The 18,022-nt window shown below is 38.0% G+C and overlaps 1 protein-coding gene across 2 annotated transcripts in view; it reads right to left on the minus strand.

The window, feature by feature from the left end:
* MLLT3 (MLLT3 super elongation complex subunit) overlaps positions 1-18,022 on the minus strand; it is a 266,342-nt gene that overhangs the window by 115,340 nt on the left and 132,980 nt on the right. For both annotated transcript variants that reach the window (XM_026506456.4, XM_026506457.4), the window contains exon 3: positions 1,796-1,878. In XM_026506456.4, the coding sequence (XP_026362241.1) occupies positions 1,796-1,878 (83 nt within the window). The remainder of the gene's footprint in view (positions 1-1,795; positions 1,879-18,022) is intronic.

The following is an 18,022-nucleotide window of genomic DNA, read 5'->3' on the forward strand; positions in this document are numbered from 1 at the left end:
TCCCTCTGCCTACAGCTCCCCCTGCTTGTGCTCTCTCCCCCTTCTCTCTGTCAAATAAATAAAATTTTTAAAAAATAAAATAAAGTTATAGAATATTGAAAACAGGGATGGGTAGAGAGAAAGGTTCTGGATCCTTCCCATAAACACAATCACTTTAATTGAAAATCAATACATTAAAAAATGGGCAAAAGATTTAAAGGGTCATTTCTCCAAAGAAAATAAACAACTGGACAATAAGCACATGAAAAGATGTTCAAAATCATAAGTCATCAGGCAAATACATATCAAAACCATTTCACATGCACCATGATAACTATAATTTTACAAATGGAAAATGACAAGTGTTTTCCAGGATGTGGAGAAACTGGATCCTTCCCACCACTGCTGATGGGAATGTATAATAGTACAGTCATTTTGAAAAACAGTTGGCAGTTCTTAAAAAGTTAAACATAGAGTTACCATATGACCCAACCACTCCACCTAGGTATATACCCAGGAGATTTGAAAACATATGTCCACCCAAAAGCATTATTCACAGTAAGCAAAGGTGGAAAAAGTCAAATGTACAGCAAATCATGAACTGGTAAACAACATGTGGTATATTTATACAATGGGATGTTCTTCAGTTATGAAAAAAATAGTGTATCAACGCATCCAAATGTGGGTAAACCTTGAAGACATACTATGTGAAAGAAGCCAGGCACAAAAGGCCACACATTTATATGAAATCACCAGAATAGGAAATTACATCAAGAAAGGAAGTAGATTAATCATTGCCAGGAGCTGGAGGAGGGAGGAATGAGTGACTGCTAATAGGTACAGGGTTTCATTATGAGGTGGTGAAAATCCTAAGAAAGTCATAGAATTAAACAGTGGTGATGTTCGCACAATATACTTAAACCTGAAGAGTTGCACACTTTTTAAAAATGCATTTTATGATATGCAAATTATATCTCAATTTCCCAAATGGGGGGAAAAAAAAGCTAAAGGCTAGTTTTAGGGAAATCCAAATTAAAATGAGAAAAAACAAATCAATACATCAATGTGAAGTCATATCACATGAGCAGACATATTGCATCTCAACAAATTCGGATTTGATAAAAAACTTAATCATTTCAGTGGTATTACCAAGAAAGGTAATTGTTAGCATTTATCAAGTGCTTATCTATACATGAAGCATTATTCTAAATATTCTCACAGACATATGGCATCTAATCTTCCCAGCCCCCTTATGAGGTACTCTTATCCCCATTTCATAAATAAGAACAGTGAACACCACAGAGGCTGAGCAATTTGTAATACTATATAGTCTGTGTGTTTTGCTACATATATACTTTTAAATCCAGTGGAATCTATATGTCAAGTTGATATAATTGTATCTGTATGCCATGTGTGTAGGGCAGCTAAAGATAAATGAGAGATTGTTCTTTGCAAGTGTCTAAAATTTCAAAAAAAAAAAAAAGAAAAGAAGTAAAGGAGTATTTCACTGAAAAAACTTAATTTCTCTTTTCTATTTTACGAACATATTACTCTTCTTTTTCAAATGGTATCATTCTTCTCTTAAAAAGAAAGTTTAATGAATTTCATATAATCTGGCTTCACATAACTGAAATTATCTTTTTTAGCCACTTCCTCTATAATTAAGGGTAACAAAAGCCAAATTCCTAGAAGACGAATTTAACTTTTATTTAAAATCATCTAGTGATAGAAGTGTTTATGAATCTAAATTATTTTAAACATCATTTGTTTAATGGAGGATCTTCAACTGAAAGATTAATGGGTAAAGATTACATACCTTGTTTTTAAAATAAACCTCAATTGGCAAAATGAAACCAGCATACCCAGATTCTTCTACTTTGTAAGGTGGATCTTTGCACACTGAAACATTAAAAAGAGAAAATAGGTGAGAGGAGAATAAAAGACAAAAAGACATTCTTTAAAAAAAAAAAATCCCAGTCTACTATCTAGATCATGCTCAATTTTCACAGCCCTTTGCTAAATCCCCATCTGCATCTCTGACCTATCCTGTACTTCTCCCGAATCTACAATAATTTTCCTAGGCAAAGTAAATCTGTAAGCTATTTGTTCGAATCTTCATGGGAGCATCTAATCACAGTCAACCATGATCATTAATAACTTGACTTCAGTTGCTGTCGCCCTGCCCTAAAGCTTTAGGGAAACTGAGGATAGCTCCTATGACCCAAAGCTTGAAAGTTTCCTAACAAAAGTACTCTGTGTCAGGTCTTTGATGTCAATTACCCCATCCTTACACCCCTCACTCTTTGGAGATATCCTGACTGCTATGTCAAAATGCGGCAGGACATCCTCCTTCCTTAGAAAATCCCAAATCCAGAGTCTCCCAATGTTATTGGTGCTCTTAATGTCACTATCCCCAATCCCCCCCCAAAAAGAATTAAGCAAGACTATTTGGGAAAGTTCTTGGAAAATGAGAGACACTCTCAAGATGCTACATAGGATTCCATACCACTAGAATATCAATTAAATCAAAATCGGTCACAAGCCAACTGAAATTATTCGAGTTAAAACTGCATGTGATAGTATCACAAAGAAGTAAAAAATGGAGATGCTGACCATCAAGGCGACACAGTCCTCTACGTGGCAGCTCAAGTCCTCTGCAGCAGGTCTCCAACCTACCTTTCACCTCTTTTGTCACCCATCAGTCCTCCTACGCTACATTCGAGTGTACCAACTCCCCCCCAAATACACCCAGCATTTCCCAACTGTGCCCCAACCTCCTGTCATTCCTTCCATCACACTTTGATACTACTGTTAGTATCCTCTCCTAGTTGAAATTCAAATTTCACCACGAATTTTGTGGCCTTTCCAAACCACAAAGTACTACCATCTCTTTTCCTTTTACCCCCTCAAAGCACTCACTGTCTGAATCACCGGTCTGACACTCAACAGCGTTCCCATTACCATATACTCAGGAATCTCATCTGTAATTTCCTTCCAGTCTTCAAGGACAGAAACATTTACCGCAGGGAGATAATGAGTGTAAAGTGTCAAGGACTTAGGCACACGTGGGTGCCAACCCGGGCTCCACCTACCCAGGCTACCTCTGGTTCCTGAAAGTTACTCCAATTCTCTGAACTTTGGGTTTTCTTCCAAACGGTGTAAGGATTAAACAGGATGATGTATATGTAAGACACAGCACAGATCCCACACCTATAAGCTCTCAAAAAGTGACTGAAGCGAGGCAGGAAATCTAATCCATGAGATATTCAATTGTCATGTAAACTTTTCAGATGAAAATAGAAAGAAGGCACCAAGTAGAGCCCCGGATTTTGATTGTAAGACTCAGGGCCATGGGCCCTGGGCTAAGAATTCACCAGACAGCTTTGATTTCCTTTCCCTTTGAAAGAGAGAACACCATCGGGGTGCCTGGGTGGCTCAGTCAGTTAAGCATCCGACTCTTGGTTTCGGCTCAGGTCACAATTTCTGGGTTGTGAGATAGAGCCCCATGTCTGACTCCACGTTCGGCGTGGAGCCTACTTAAGACTCTCTCTCTTCCTCTCCCTCAGAGAATGTACCATATACTCATCTGTAAGCATGGCCGTCAAGATGCAAGAAGACTATATATGTGCAGGAATTTAAGTGTAAGTTATCTTTCTTCTAGACCATGATGATGATGTACATGAAAGTTGGTTAGACATTCCACAAGCACAACCACGGTTATAAAGAGGTATCCTGAAGATAAGATTTTAACACTTGGATGTCTCCTTTAACCCAGCTCAGGAACATGTCCCCAAACGGATATCAAAAGTAAATCAGGAAATGAGGAAAATCACCTGACCTTTTAAGTGTCTCTAATAAACAAAAATGAAAAAGCGAAACAACTCAGAGTAGCTTCAGTACTGCATCCACTAACCACCTGCCAACCTGTCATGAATATTCAAACATCCTGGACCCTTGGGAGGGGGTATGCCCCAAAAGCACTGAGCTTTCCCCACCTCACCCCAATCAGAAGGCTCGTATTACACCCGTGACATTTACAGACTGCAAACCTGTCTGCCACACGGCAGTTTCAGTGTCCAGGTCCCCGGGGATTAATCATGCCAATGTCATCTGAAGGAAGTTTATTCTGTGGGCTGCCGTACATGCCAGGGAAGTTAGAGCTGCTCCTTTATACTCACTTTTGTTGAATTCATTTTCTCTATTCTGCATGCAAATTGCTTCTATTATAGGAAACAGCTGTTAGTGAGCACATCTTCTGGTTGAAAGTCTGAGATTTTTTTCCCACCCTCTAAAGGAAATGATTTCTTATATATTAATAGTCCCTAACAGTCTGGTTTATAAGAAACTATTTACCAATGCATACCTCAATTATTTTTAAATGCAGTTTTTTCATAAATAACAATAAACGATGTCGGTAGAGCACCCTGAGTTCTTAATTAGAAGCAAAAAGTAGAAACTTTTAATACACACTAAACATGCCAGAAAATCTGTAGCAATACACATATAAACTTACAGTCCCAATCTGAAGAAAGCCAAATCAGGCGAAGTAGTTTATTTATTTATTCAAGTATCTTATAACCTAAATCATTAACATGAGTTTCTAACCTAGTTCTTAAGAAGAAACAGGAGTTCAAACTAAGAAACATTTAGCCAGGGATAGCACATTAGACATAAAGCAATTATTGTTAAACTAACAGGACCATCTTTGGGACCACCTTTGGGACCTCCTTGTGTCACTCAACAACACTTCTTCATTAAGAACCCCTGTTCCATCATCACTGATGCCACTGTGTCACCTTCATACAATCTAAGCACCCTAAACCCTTCAACTCATTCTTCCTCTCAATTGTTTGAGAATCAGATAATCTTAAAATCTATGTAATAAAAGTCTCAGAAGTGATTAAAGGGACGTGCATCTCTGGAAAGCCATCAAATTTTTTTAGGTGACAGTAAAGTGGGAGGATTAACATCCATTCTTTAAACTATGCAAATTAATTCAGTAGAAATCACTGGAAGCTCTCACTCCTGTCAAAATCCAGCCCAGATGTTAGCTCTTTTAGGATGTCTCCCTTGTTCGTCTTCTAAGCTTCTCGGGTTGCGCTTATCACGTGGGTGCATTTATCAGACTGGCAAGATAACACTCACTCACACCTTTCAGACTCCTCCACTAGACTGAGCCCCTTGAGGTCAGCAACCCCATTATTACTCATATCTGTAACTCCGGGCATTAACATTGAGCCAAGTAAAGCAACAAATGTTTGTTGAATAGAATTTTTAAAGACGCATGCCATGCTTCACTGATTTACCATTGCTAAAGAAGCTGCTTTCCAGGAGCACTCAAATTCCTCTCCAAACTCCCACTCCCTACAATCAACATGAACTTTTAAAAATGGGTCGAGGTGACAGAAAGTGTTCCACAGAGGAGCCTTCTCCCAAAAGCAGAGTACTCAACATGGAACTGGTTTTAATTCTGATAGTACCAGACTTCAAGAAACTGCATTAACAAATTGAGCCGGAGGATTCCCAGTGTCACTTCGAAACTAACATTATGGAGCCATAAATAAGACGTCCTGCTCCTCTCCTTCCACACACTACTGCTCACGTATTCCAAGGCTCTAACTAGGAGACATTTTCAAAATGTTCTCTTTCCAAGTGATCACATGCACCATGAAGGTCTACCAGCACACAACACTCATGCCTGAGAGACAGCCCAAGGTGTGCGTAAATAATGAGTAATTGTGGTTTTCTTCCTAAGACAGCTTCTCAAAAGTAGGCACACTCCCCATATACATATGCAGTACAATGCTAGCTATATCCATTGGCCCTTAACCTATTTTAGTTGAGCAAAAAATGCAGACAAGAAAGGAAAACACATGAAGGGGGGAAAAAAGGTCGTATTTTGGTTAACATGGAATAAGTCAAAATCTTACTCATTACCTGAGATTTTTAATATTCTTCATTTAGGAGAAAAGGGCTTCAAAAAAAACCTGTGCTTGGTACAGGGAAAAAATGTTTCTTAGATGAATAAATAAATTTGTGTTATCATAAAGTTCATATACAGACACAATAAAAAACTTAAAAGATCCCATTGTTAATCACTAAAAAAAAAGAAAAAAGAAAAAAGAAAAAGAAAGAAAAGAAGCTCTTACAGATTCAGAAGACCCTCATTTAAAACTTAAAAAAAATACCATTAGGCAATAGTTTTTTCCCTACTCCTCAGGAAAACAGCTGGTAGATTCCTCTCCAGTCTGTTTGCTTAGATACTATGATTTATGCCCATCCAAATACTTTTGTTCAGGACATGGTCCAGTTGACCATTGATAATTATTGGTTTTACTTTATTTACGGCACAGAACCCTTCAGGAAGGAACCACACTGAACTCTATATATAGACTGGTTATTACCAATGCTTTGTGCTAAATGCCCCTTCCAGTTTGAGCATTTTGGACTCCTTCCCTTCCTGCTTGAGTTCTGTCATTGCAGAGCCCCCAAGAAACAGGGGGCTGCCTGGCCCATTTCTCTGCCTTCAACTGTCCCGTGTGAGCATTAAGAAGTCTAGGGTTAGCATCTAGCAGTCTGAGCACCTAACTGCCATTGAGCGTAGTAGCCTCTGCACTTGTGACATTCTGAAAAGAGCAAAAATCAACAGTTGGGTTTTGTTTTTGTTTTTATAAGCATACACACACACAGGAACACACACAGGAACACACACAAAAAGATTCTGCCATTGCTTCTATTCATCCCATTTCAAAACAGGTATTTATAAACGGCAAAAAATATTTTTCCCCTTTGGGCCACTTCCTCATTTCCCTGAAAAACGACTAAAGCTAACATCAGGCAACTTTCGAGTCCCATTGTTGAGGTTTTTACCTTGTTATGGTGGTTGTTGTTTTTAATTCAAAAGCAATTCTAAAAACCCAACTGCTTCATATGCAAAAAAAAACTGTGGCCACACAAGATAAATGTCCAATTAACTTTCACAAACTTTTTTAAAAAATCTTACTTATTTAAGACAGAGACAGAGAAAGTGACAGAGAGCAAGGTGGGGAGGAAAGGGAGAAGCAGGCTCCCCACTGAGCAGGGAGCCCGATGCGGGGCTCAATCCCAGGACCCTGAGATCATAACCTGAGCCGAAGGCAGACGCTTAACCAACTGAGCCACCCAGGCGACCCAACTGTCACAAACTTTTAAGAAACAAGCTGATACAGTTAGCTAACTGGACAGACGTGGAACACTGTCCACCTCTTCAGGATTCACCACTCAAGGACCAACTCAAATATCACCTCCTCTGGAGAGCCTTCTGCCAATACTGTAAAACAAAAATGGTAGTTTCCCTCTTCTGGGTTTAACCTCTCTTCTGGTTGATCCTATTAGCTAGTCCTATTGTATATGCTACTATCAAGCTCCATCCTCACCCTGATTTAACTCTATGTTCCCAAGAGCTATAGCTATGCCTCTAGCCACTTCTCATCTCTTATGAAATGGAGTTGAGACAATGGAACATAACTTTAGTATGAACTTCAAAGTAAGAGATGGAGCAAGCTTGGCAGTTGAGAAGAAAGGCCTGGATGGCAAGCAAAGTGTGAGCAAAGGCATTAGGAAAGTTCAACAGCATAATGGAGCAGTCACTATAAGTGGAAACGCAGAAAATGATGAAGAAAAAACAGATAATATGGATAAAGTTATACTTCTATGGAGAACCTTATACCACACATACTCAGAAAGCCCAGGTGGGCAAAAAAAATGGATTATATATAAAAAAAAGAGGGATCATTAATTTTGAAATGTTACAGAAAACTCCTAGATTTGGAAAAAGAATTCAAGACTCCAAATTGGCCATGTTGAAAAAATCTTAATGGTGAACATAAAAATGACTTCATTTGTTAGTAACTTGGAATCTTTACTTATAGACTTAGAATATTCCTAGCCTCTCTCTCCAGAAGGGGAAAAAAAGGGAGGATTTTTTTTTTAATATATGCACATTTTTAGCTTTCAGAGCAGTTACGTCATTACAGTCAGCAAAGCCCATCTAACAGAGGTTAAGTCAATACATTTCACCTACAGACAATGTAACTGTGATGTTAAAACAAGAGTGACTTCGTGATCGTCTCTCTAAGGAATGTATAACAAATGAGCCAACAAAATACAAAAGTTGCCCCAAACTAGACAACATTATGAATTGTTAGGAAATACTAAATATAAATACTCAATCTTACATCTTTCACTAAAATTGATAGTACTTCTATCAACTTGCCTCACAATAACTCAGTGTATGGCACTGCTTCAAAAACTGGCCTAGTGGAAATATATTTCCAGGCTAATTCGACAGGAAATAGCAAAAGTATATCTTCAGAGAAACTGCAACTTAGGACAACCCTAATTCCTTCACTGAGAATTATTCAAATGGAAAAATCTTGAGATTTCTTTCTCAAAGATGACCATCACTTTTAAAGTTAAACCTCGGGGACACCTGGGTGGTGCAGTAGCTTAAGAATCCAACTCTTGGTTTCAGCTCAGGTCATGATCTCAGCCATGCGATCAAGCTCACCATGGAGTCTGCTGGAGTCTCTCTCCCTCTCCCTCTGCCCCTCCCCCACCACACGGGTGGGTGTGGGGGGGTGTGCGCGTGCACACACTTGCGTGCATGTTCTCTCTCTCTCTCAAATAAATAAATCTTTTTTAAAAAAGTTTAAAGTTAAACCTTGGACAAAATATTTTTCAGAATACCATATTTCAGAAGGTCCATCTAGAAAAGCAACATTAGTACATGGAAAATTGGTCTTCTTGAAAAGTAACTAAGACCCTCTCAGTATCCAGCAGAAGCATCTTCATTTCAGTGTGTATTACCACATCAAAAAGCTGGCCATCAGAAACACTGTTTCCCTTTTATGGCTTTTTATTATTTAACCAAATATCTAAGGAGCTATTGAAGAATCACATTTCCTAAAATAACCACCTCATGACTTCTGGATGTAGCAGAAGCAAACAACCCTTGGGACAGCCTCTGGCATCAAAGTTTTACCCAGTTTTACCCCATGTTTTACACTTGGCCCAGCTGTCACTAAGCCTGGTGCTGCTTTTTATTTAAAGGAGGAAAAAGGAGGCGCCTGGGTGGCTCAGTTGGTTAAACATCCGACTCCTGGTTTCGGCTCCAGTCGTGATCTCAGGGTTGTGAGATCAAGCCCCATGTGAGGCTGGCTCTGCGCTCAGTGGGGAGTCTGCTTGAGATTCTCCCTCTCCCTCTGCCCTCCCCGCCCACCCAACCCCCAACCCGCACTCACTCGCTTCTCTCTCTCAAATATATAAATATTTTTTTAAAAAAGGGGGGGGGAGGAAATGTAATGTCTCCGCTTATAAAATTATCCTATTTTCTCAGTCATAGTAATTCAGTTTTTCTCAAGAATATTAGCCTAATTAATTCAAGCTAACAGGAACCATATAATCATAGGGCTACAAAAATATGGTGGAATTCTTGCTCTCGAGCACATGACGATCGAGCCAGAGACACTGTTGCCTGAGTACATACTCTATGCCTGAGAAAAGACAGAGTAATGAACACAACTGACATGACCTCTGCACATATTAAACTTACATCCAGTGATGAGAGACAGGTTGGGCAAGGAGGAAAGAACACACATCAAGAAAATATTGAGAAAGTATTGAGTAACAAGTGCTATGGTGGAAATGAAGCAGGCTGGTGTGAGGAGAATGGAGAGCTTTTTATTTTACATTAGTATTCCCTTCTCTGAGGAGGTGACCTTTAAGCTGAGACCTCTGTTGGATCAGGAGGAAACAAGTGCTATTTATGTTGCTTAGAGAGGAAGTTATGAAAACAACCTAAGGAAAGTCTGTCCTTACTGTTAGCCTCCAGGGCTGCTTAGCCCCTCACCTGGATTTTCTAGCTGAGGTGAAGGCACTTCCTCCTTCCTCAACATCGCCTGCTTGGACTTTTCTTCCATCCTGAATTCACTATTTAACACTCACATAGGTTTGGCTATTCTGATTTCACAACCTTATTTCTCCAATCTTACATTCTCCCAATGCTACAAATTTCCAAGAAAACACCATATCTACTTATAAAATCTTCATTATGATTCTTCGTTGTGAAGGTTTTATAGGTATCAATCTTGGGAATTGTATTACCTAATCTTAAGTGATATATACATACATACAAATATATATATATATAATATATATATATATCTTTTCTTGAAATCTCAGAATTCTTACACACAGTACAGAAGGAAGTGTCTAGACTAAGGAACACCAGCCTTAAAAAGCAATGGATTTTAAATGCAATTTGAGAAAAAGAAAGATCACAAATGAAAAGCTGTCTACTCAAGGGGAGGGAAACCGCACTACAAGGAGAACAATCACAGGAGTCAGGAGAGAAAGGAATAGAGTGATGCCATGCAAAATAAGTTACAATTTTCTCAAACACATAGATACTCTTTTGAAAGGGATACTTTAACTGAAATAAAAAATGTTCCTTTAATAAGTGCACAGTGTATAAGAGCCACTTTGAAATGTGTTGCCCCGTTTTCTTGTACAGCATACAATTCCATTTTCAATACTTGCTAAATTCATACTTGCTAATTAATTTTTACTTTATCCCTTTCAGGAGGAAAAACAAATGCGTCCAGGGAAGGAATGAAAACTCTTCTAACTTCAGAGGAAGGGTGAGGGACAAGATTTCTTTTCAACATCTTGTAGGCTCTACTTTGTGTTTCAGTTTAGCATTTGGCACAGAGAGAGCCTATCCAAAGTATCTTAATTGATTTAAGCTCCATTAGATATTACAAATGAAGACCGAATGAGGGTGAAGCTCATACGGAGGCAATGGTTTAAACCTTGTGCATACAGGAATGTGGTTCCTGTCTAGCCTGACGATCTTTCTATCTCCTCAAATAGACCAGGGAAACTTTCTATCACCACCCTTCTAAGGCAAGGATTTTCAAACTATGCTCCAGGAATCCCTACAGCCCTGTATATTGCTTTCACAAAAGCAATAAGGTGTTTGTCCCAAACAATGAAAACTTAAACAGCCTGAGGACCAATCTTGAGTTTTAGATACAGTATTAGGGTCCCTTTGGGATTATGTGAGGGGAAAAAATAAAAAGTGACTCACTGCAAACAAAATCTGACACTATTGTTTAAAAGTACATTATAAAAATTAACCTATATCATCAAAGTCAATCTTCTCTTACAGAGTATGATTTTTTGCTTGCTCCTACAATACATGGTAGTGATCTACTATTTTCCGCCTATGCTGACTATAAAAGTGGGCTACATCGATTTCTCAGTTTGATTTGTAGCTCTAACAAGTCTTTGGGCTAAACAGAAAGAGACAAGAACAGGAGAAAAACAGCTCCTACTCTTCTTTGTACGCCAGATTTTACAAAATACCTTCTGATTAACAAATGCAGTGCTAATTGCATGGGACTTCTCATGGTCTCTGAAATCCAGGAATTACTTAGAGGAGGAAACAGTACAAATATAAATGAAAGAGAAATCAGAAGTGACTCACAAAAACTATTAATAGCCAGTATTCTAGATAAGAACTCACAAACTGAAAAGCTTAAGGGACAAACCAGGGAGCAGCAGAGAGTCAGTCATTGGTTTAATTTTGGCTTGTTTAAAGAAAGTGGGTATGATAGTGTCCCCGAAAACAGGGAGAAAAGAACACTGTAATGACTAGGAGTGATTCTAGAAAACGCTAATGAGGAAAAGATTAAAGTACAAACTGGCATGTTTGAGACACCCGCCACTGGATGGGTAACTGAATTAGGTATTTCTTCATGGCTCCTTTCAATCTTGAGATACTGAACAGTTTTCTAAAAGGAAGGTTAAAAAAAAACTGGATATTGGTAAAGAATTTGGGAGCCAATGACTAGTAGCTTTAATCTCATTTGGAAATAACAGAGAATCACTTACTCTTTTGAGAACAGAGAGAAGGTATCCAGATAACGCAGAAGGCACACTGACCATGGCTCCAAATAAACCAAGGAGAATGGGAAGTGAAGAAAATTGGGACGGAGCATGACGAAAGAGGAGGAAAAGAAGGCTAAAGGTTAAAATGCCACCATACCCCAACTATAAGCACGATGAAAGTTCTCAAGGATACTGCTGAAGCTTACTGTATGAATCATAAAAGTGTTTACTAACTTAAACCACAACAGGCTGCATTTCATGGCAAAGGAAATTGTATGTAATGTGGAGACAGAGCTTAGTGGTCAAGAGCCAGAGCTTTTAAGAAGCCCTTTGGTTCAGATTCCACCTTGGACCCACACGTAATACATTCTGTTCTCTCAGTTATAAAAATGGAGCTAAAGTGATTACCTACATCATATAGCTCCTTAAGCTTTACGAGAGTATTCATGCTAAAGACATAAGTGAGATAATCCCTATAAAGCTTCTGACACTTTCTGGAAACTAGAAATCATCCAGTTACCTAACAGCAATCAAATTCAAACTGTAAGCATTAGAGAACTCATTTTGGACTGCTGCAAAAATCTGCCACCCCCCAAAAAACAAATATAATTTAAATATACATATTTACATGTAAATATACATATTTATAATCAGTTTAATTAAACATTCTTAGACCTGGTTTTATTGCTGGCCTTCCAGGTTCTGGACCGGGATAAATGAAAAAAAGAAAATCGTCTTCTTTTTGGAACTCTTCCAGCTCAGTCCACCACCAACAGTACTAGCAGTCGGTCTACGTCTACACTGTCCACCCACTTCGAACTCCTAACGCTCTAGTGAGGGCACACTGTGAAAAAGGCAGTAAATAAAGCTTCCCACATTGTGTATTACAAAACAGCAACACAAAGATACTGCAATAAAACAAACAAGTAGAAAATACAGACGTAGGGGCGCCTGGGTGGCTCCGTCGGTTAAGTGTCTGCCTCCTGCTCAGGGTCCTGGGATCGAGCCCCGCGTCGGGCTCCCTGCTCAGCGGGGAGCCTGCTTCCCCCTCTCCCTCTGCCTCTGCCTACAGCTCCCCCGCTTACGTGTGTACTCTTTTTTTCTGTCAAATAAATAAATAAATAAATAAATAAATAAATAAATAAATAAATAAAATCTTTTTTAAAAGACACACACAAAAGAAAGAAAAGAAAATATAATCTGAATTTGAGTCCTGTGGTGTAGCAAAAGAAAAATTAGCAAGGAGTCAAGAAACATGGTTCTGGCTCCATTTCTACCCCAAACTCACTATATGACCTTCAGAGAGTCCCTCTGACCACTAGCTCCAGACCCTCCCTGGTCACATGAGGAACCATTCCACTTCAGAGGTGGCTTCTACATCTAAAATCCTAGTATTCCAATGACAAGTCCTAATGTGCTACTTCTTTTTTTTTTTTTAAGATTTTATTTATTTATTTGACACAGAGAGAGTAAAGCAGGGGAAGCAGCAGGCAGAGGGAAAGGGAGGAGCGGGCTCCCTGCTCGAGCGGACTCCCTGCTCAGCAGTCCGATGTGGGGCTCGATCCCAGGACTCTGGGATCACAACCTGAGCCGAAGGCAGATGCTTAACCATCTGAGCCACCCAGGCGCCCCTAATGTGCTACTGCTATGTGAACTCAAGGCAACGGCATTAAGTATCGTTACTCTTAACGATACGCTTAAGTATCATTGCTTAAGGATAAACCATCTATCAGTTAAACACCTCATCTGCTATAACACAATCAGGAAAGTGGAACAAAACAAGCAAAAGAACAATAAAACCAAAACAAAGAACCAGAATCACACAATTTTTTTTTAAAATATTTCCTGGTAAAGCCTTTTTCTTAAAGCAGAACTTTATTTTTATTAGACCAATAAATAAGTGAATATTTAATTTACTTAACGGAGGCTGTCCCATGCCTCCCCCCCAAAAAAAATCTATAAATTAGATTTTCATCTTCTTGTTTCCATTTCAATTATGAAGTCAGATTAAACCCACCGAGTAAGACCCTGTTTTACATGTATAAATCAAACTAGAAATTTGATTCCTCAGGATCTTGATATAATTTAGTTATAGCATTACATCAACTCCAGTATTAAGGAATGAAAGATCAGAACATACGGCAGCATTGATGAGAAACACCATGCTCTTAGAAAGCTAAAGTAAGAAATTAAATCAACTGTTTGCGTATTAGGAATAGCACATTATGTAAAAAGCCCTTGAGTGTTATGATTTTACTATATATTGCACTTGTAACACTCTTGTTCTTAATCACACTGAAACATATTACATTGCTTTTTAAATGGCATGCACCGTAACACAATGCACTCAATCTTAATAGTATTCCAGAGCAGCAAGCCCATATGAAAGATAGGTTGATGAATAGGTTTATGCCCTATTCAAGGAGATGAAACAGCTCAATAGAAAGATTAAATAAGGCTCCTGCCAGTGGCTGAATCTTAAAGTCAAAGAGAAGAACACAACTCAAACCAAATGTTACAGGCAAAGGTCAAACAAGAGAATAATTAAGACCCTAACTTGAAGAGCTAGCTAATGTTCATTCATTCAGTGTAAATCAGAAGAAAAATTCCTCCTCTTAAAGTGTGATCGTAATAAGTTTCACTGAGTCAGTTCCAAAAGATAAATTATAAAACTGAATGAAGATGAGCTACGTCCCAAAACAACCTTTACAGGGAACTGCTCCTCTTATGAAACTAATGAAGCTTGCATGCAAAATTACACAGTAAAATCATTAATATCACCCTTCTAAAATTAATTCTAGATTTATTAAATATCAAATATTAATAGAAATATAAAGTTTGCTAAGAGCCTTTCAGTTCATTTTTTGTGGAATTCTATTATAGCCTAATTCATATATACATATATATTTCACATATATTTCATATATATATATTTCATATATATATAAAGATGAAGTTTACAAAGGGTAAACTAGCAATTTATGTTTCCTGAGTACTTTTTCTGTTTATTGACTTGAATGTCCAGCCACCAGTCCCAACCTATTCTAACAGGGGATCTAATTAAATGGGTGGTATTTCTCTCCATGTAAACGTACTACGTACACAATGGAAATACTAACTCAGCTATAAGAAAATTTGGGTGAGTTATAAAATAGTGCTAAAACAATAGGAAAAAGAAAAGTTGCTTATCATGCTTGTAAATATTTTGGAAGCATTATAATCCCATCTGGAGAAAAACCTGGTTTATTTAAATTTATCATAAGACAACAGGTACATCTGTGTTTTATAAAAGTCATTCTCCTCGTGTGCGGTCATATCCTATGTGGAAAACCCACTGTCTCATTTAGTTTCTCTTCCAAATGGTCACATTTTTTGGACAATAACATCTAATTAGGATGGCATGTAAATGAACTAAGTAAATCGTGTGAATTAATACACACATGCTTGTATCGTGCCCATGGAGCAAATACAATCAACCAGAAAAGGACCACCAAGAAATCAAACAACTTTTCCAACTCTATTAACTCCTTTTCCTTGTAATTCTATTTGCATGAAGAAATGCTTAGAGAGAAACTCTAAGTCCAACTGACCATAGTCTGGGGTCAGGGAGGGTGGAGACTAAACAACATAACTTGAAATATCACAAAAAGAAGTGTTTAATGTTTTAAAATGATGATTTATTTATAAATAAATACAACTGTTCTCATACATACTCCTACCCCTCCAGATAAACACATACCATACACTGCAAAGAAGTCATTTTCTTTCCTACTTATGACAAAGAGCAGTAAGGTATTTAAAGACAGAAAATTTCAAATAATTTCTTCCTTAGAGATAATAAAAGTATGATTTATTTAACACCCTTCACCAAGTCCCTGAAAGATCGCTGATGTCACATAAATCCATAATGTAAGGAAATAAGTAGCCCAAGAGCCCTGCCGGCCACCCCTTTTTACAGATGGAATATGACAACTTAAGCAATTTACCCAGAGGTCAGGGAGCTAATTCCTGGCATTCAATCAATACATATTTATTAATGGCTTCTTTGCCCAGCACTCTGTGCTGGATGCTTGGATGAAAAGTTACTTTCTTCTTTGTGCTTATTTGTGTCTTCTCATTACTATAATAAAAAAATGTTTAAAACAATAACGTGATGCCGAATGAAGTTAAGAGAAATTCAGAGAAGAGCAAGGTTTCTAGAATTTGAAATATTTAAAAGTCAAGGAGAACTGAGATCAAGTTTTCTACTCATGTATACCTTCCACTATACACCTTTTCCTATGGGGGGAAAAAAAACCCAATATGTTCATAGTTGAATTCTGTAGAGAAACCAGATTTAGAGCTAGCAAATCTGTGTTCTCTGCCTGGCTCTGACATTTCCTAGCTCGAGTAACTAACTTTAGGCATGTTACATAACTTCTTTCTACCCCAGATTCTTCTATCCCTAAAATAACAAAAAGCATCACTGTGCACATCCAATGTAGTATTTTAGGTATGTTACGAGAAAATCATTTTCTAAATGCTAAATGCCTACCAAACATTAGTCTTAACACATGACTATTTTGCCAACAGTTATGCATACTTCCACTAAATGGAGTCAAAGAAAAGATGCCATTTAGCCAAAATTTCTGTGTAACGAAGAGGTAGGTGTTAGACATTAAAAATACAGTCCCTGACCTTAAGAACACCTCCCACCATTTTATGGGTATAGGACTCTTACAGGATGTGGATATTATGCTCCATCACCAATAAAGCAAGGAACCTGAAGATCTCAAAAAAAAAAAAAAAAAAGATTAGGCTAACACGATTCTGCTAAACTATTAAGATTAAATTAATGATCTAAATTTGAAAGTTTCTTTGACAAATATGGTTTACTAGGGCTTCGTATTTTAGTTTAACACTTCCGTCCTCACTCCATGGCTTTTAATCCCAGTTTCATTTAGATAATGTGTTACGGCTACCAAAATGTATGTTTCCAGAGATTTGTGTAGATATTAAAAACCACAATATTATTTAACTCTATTAGGATTTTCATTTGCCTTAAATTTATTGAGGTAACAAAAACTATATTAAAAAGCTAATAAGCAAATTTTTCAAGTCACTAATGGATTTTTGTGGGGTAGGTTCATCCTCTGTGATTCCCAGCATCACTACCTAATTATTTGCAAAACAAGTGTGTTGCTAGCCCTTCACTGACTCCTTTCACAAGCATGGCACTTGTTACACACCAGGACTAAAAATAAACATGAATAAAATAAGGGCTTATCCTCAAAGAAATCGTAGTTAGGTATTTTGGGTCCAGCTCTCTAAATTTCAACTTAAGCCCCCTCCCCACCCATCCCCAGGTTGTAACAGTAGCAATAGTTCATTTTCTGGATGGAACAAAGGTCTATGGTTTTATGCTATCCATAGAGAAAGCGCATGCATGTTTCTAACGTTGCAGTTCTTATTAAAAGAAAAACTGTGCATAAGCTATAATACAAATACTAAGTAAGCCAAATTAAGAAATACATTAAGTTCTAAATATAACATTTCCTTAATATTAGTTCAGTAACTTAACGACAATTCGATCTTCTAGTCAACCAAAAGTCAGATACCCTCACTAACAAACCAATTCTTTCCATTCTCTGTGGTGTTACTAACACAAGGAGGAGGAAGAGGAGGAGGGTGGGGGGAGAAGAAAGAAGGAAAAGAAGAAAAAACAAATCTTAGCTAAAGCTCCATTAGTTTAATTACACTAGAGCAGTGGTCTCTGGATCAGCAACGTGAACATCACCTGGGAAACTCGTGAGAAATGCCAGTTCTCCGTCCCTACCCAGACCTCTTGAATCAGAAACGCCAGGGTACGTAGGCCCCAAGGATCAATCTTTCAGGCAATCTGATGCCTGCTCAAGTGTAAGAGCTGCTGCCCTAGAGATGGGTCTCACACACTCACCCTCGTCCAAGCAGAGTGGCTCTCTCTGTCTGTGATTCAGTTGTTTTCATTGCTTCAGTTACACAAGCTGTCTCTTCCTCCACCAATTGGGTAAGTTACTTCCCTCATCCCATAAATTACACCATTTTCTAAAACGTCACTATTTTTGAAAGGACTGAAGGACTGTGTATAATTATC

This window comes from Ursus arctos, unplaced genomic scaffold (assembly GCF_023065955.2).
Source record: "Ursus arctos isolate Adak ecotype North America unplaced genomic scaffold, UrsArc2.0 scaffold_18, whole genome shotgun sequence".
NCBI lineage: Eukaryota > Metazoa > Chordata > Mammalia > Carnivora > Ursidae > Ursus > Ursus arctos.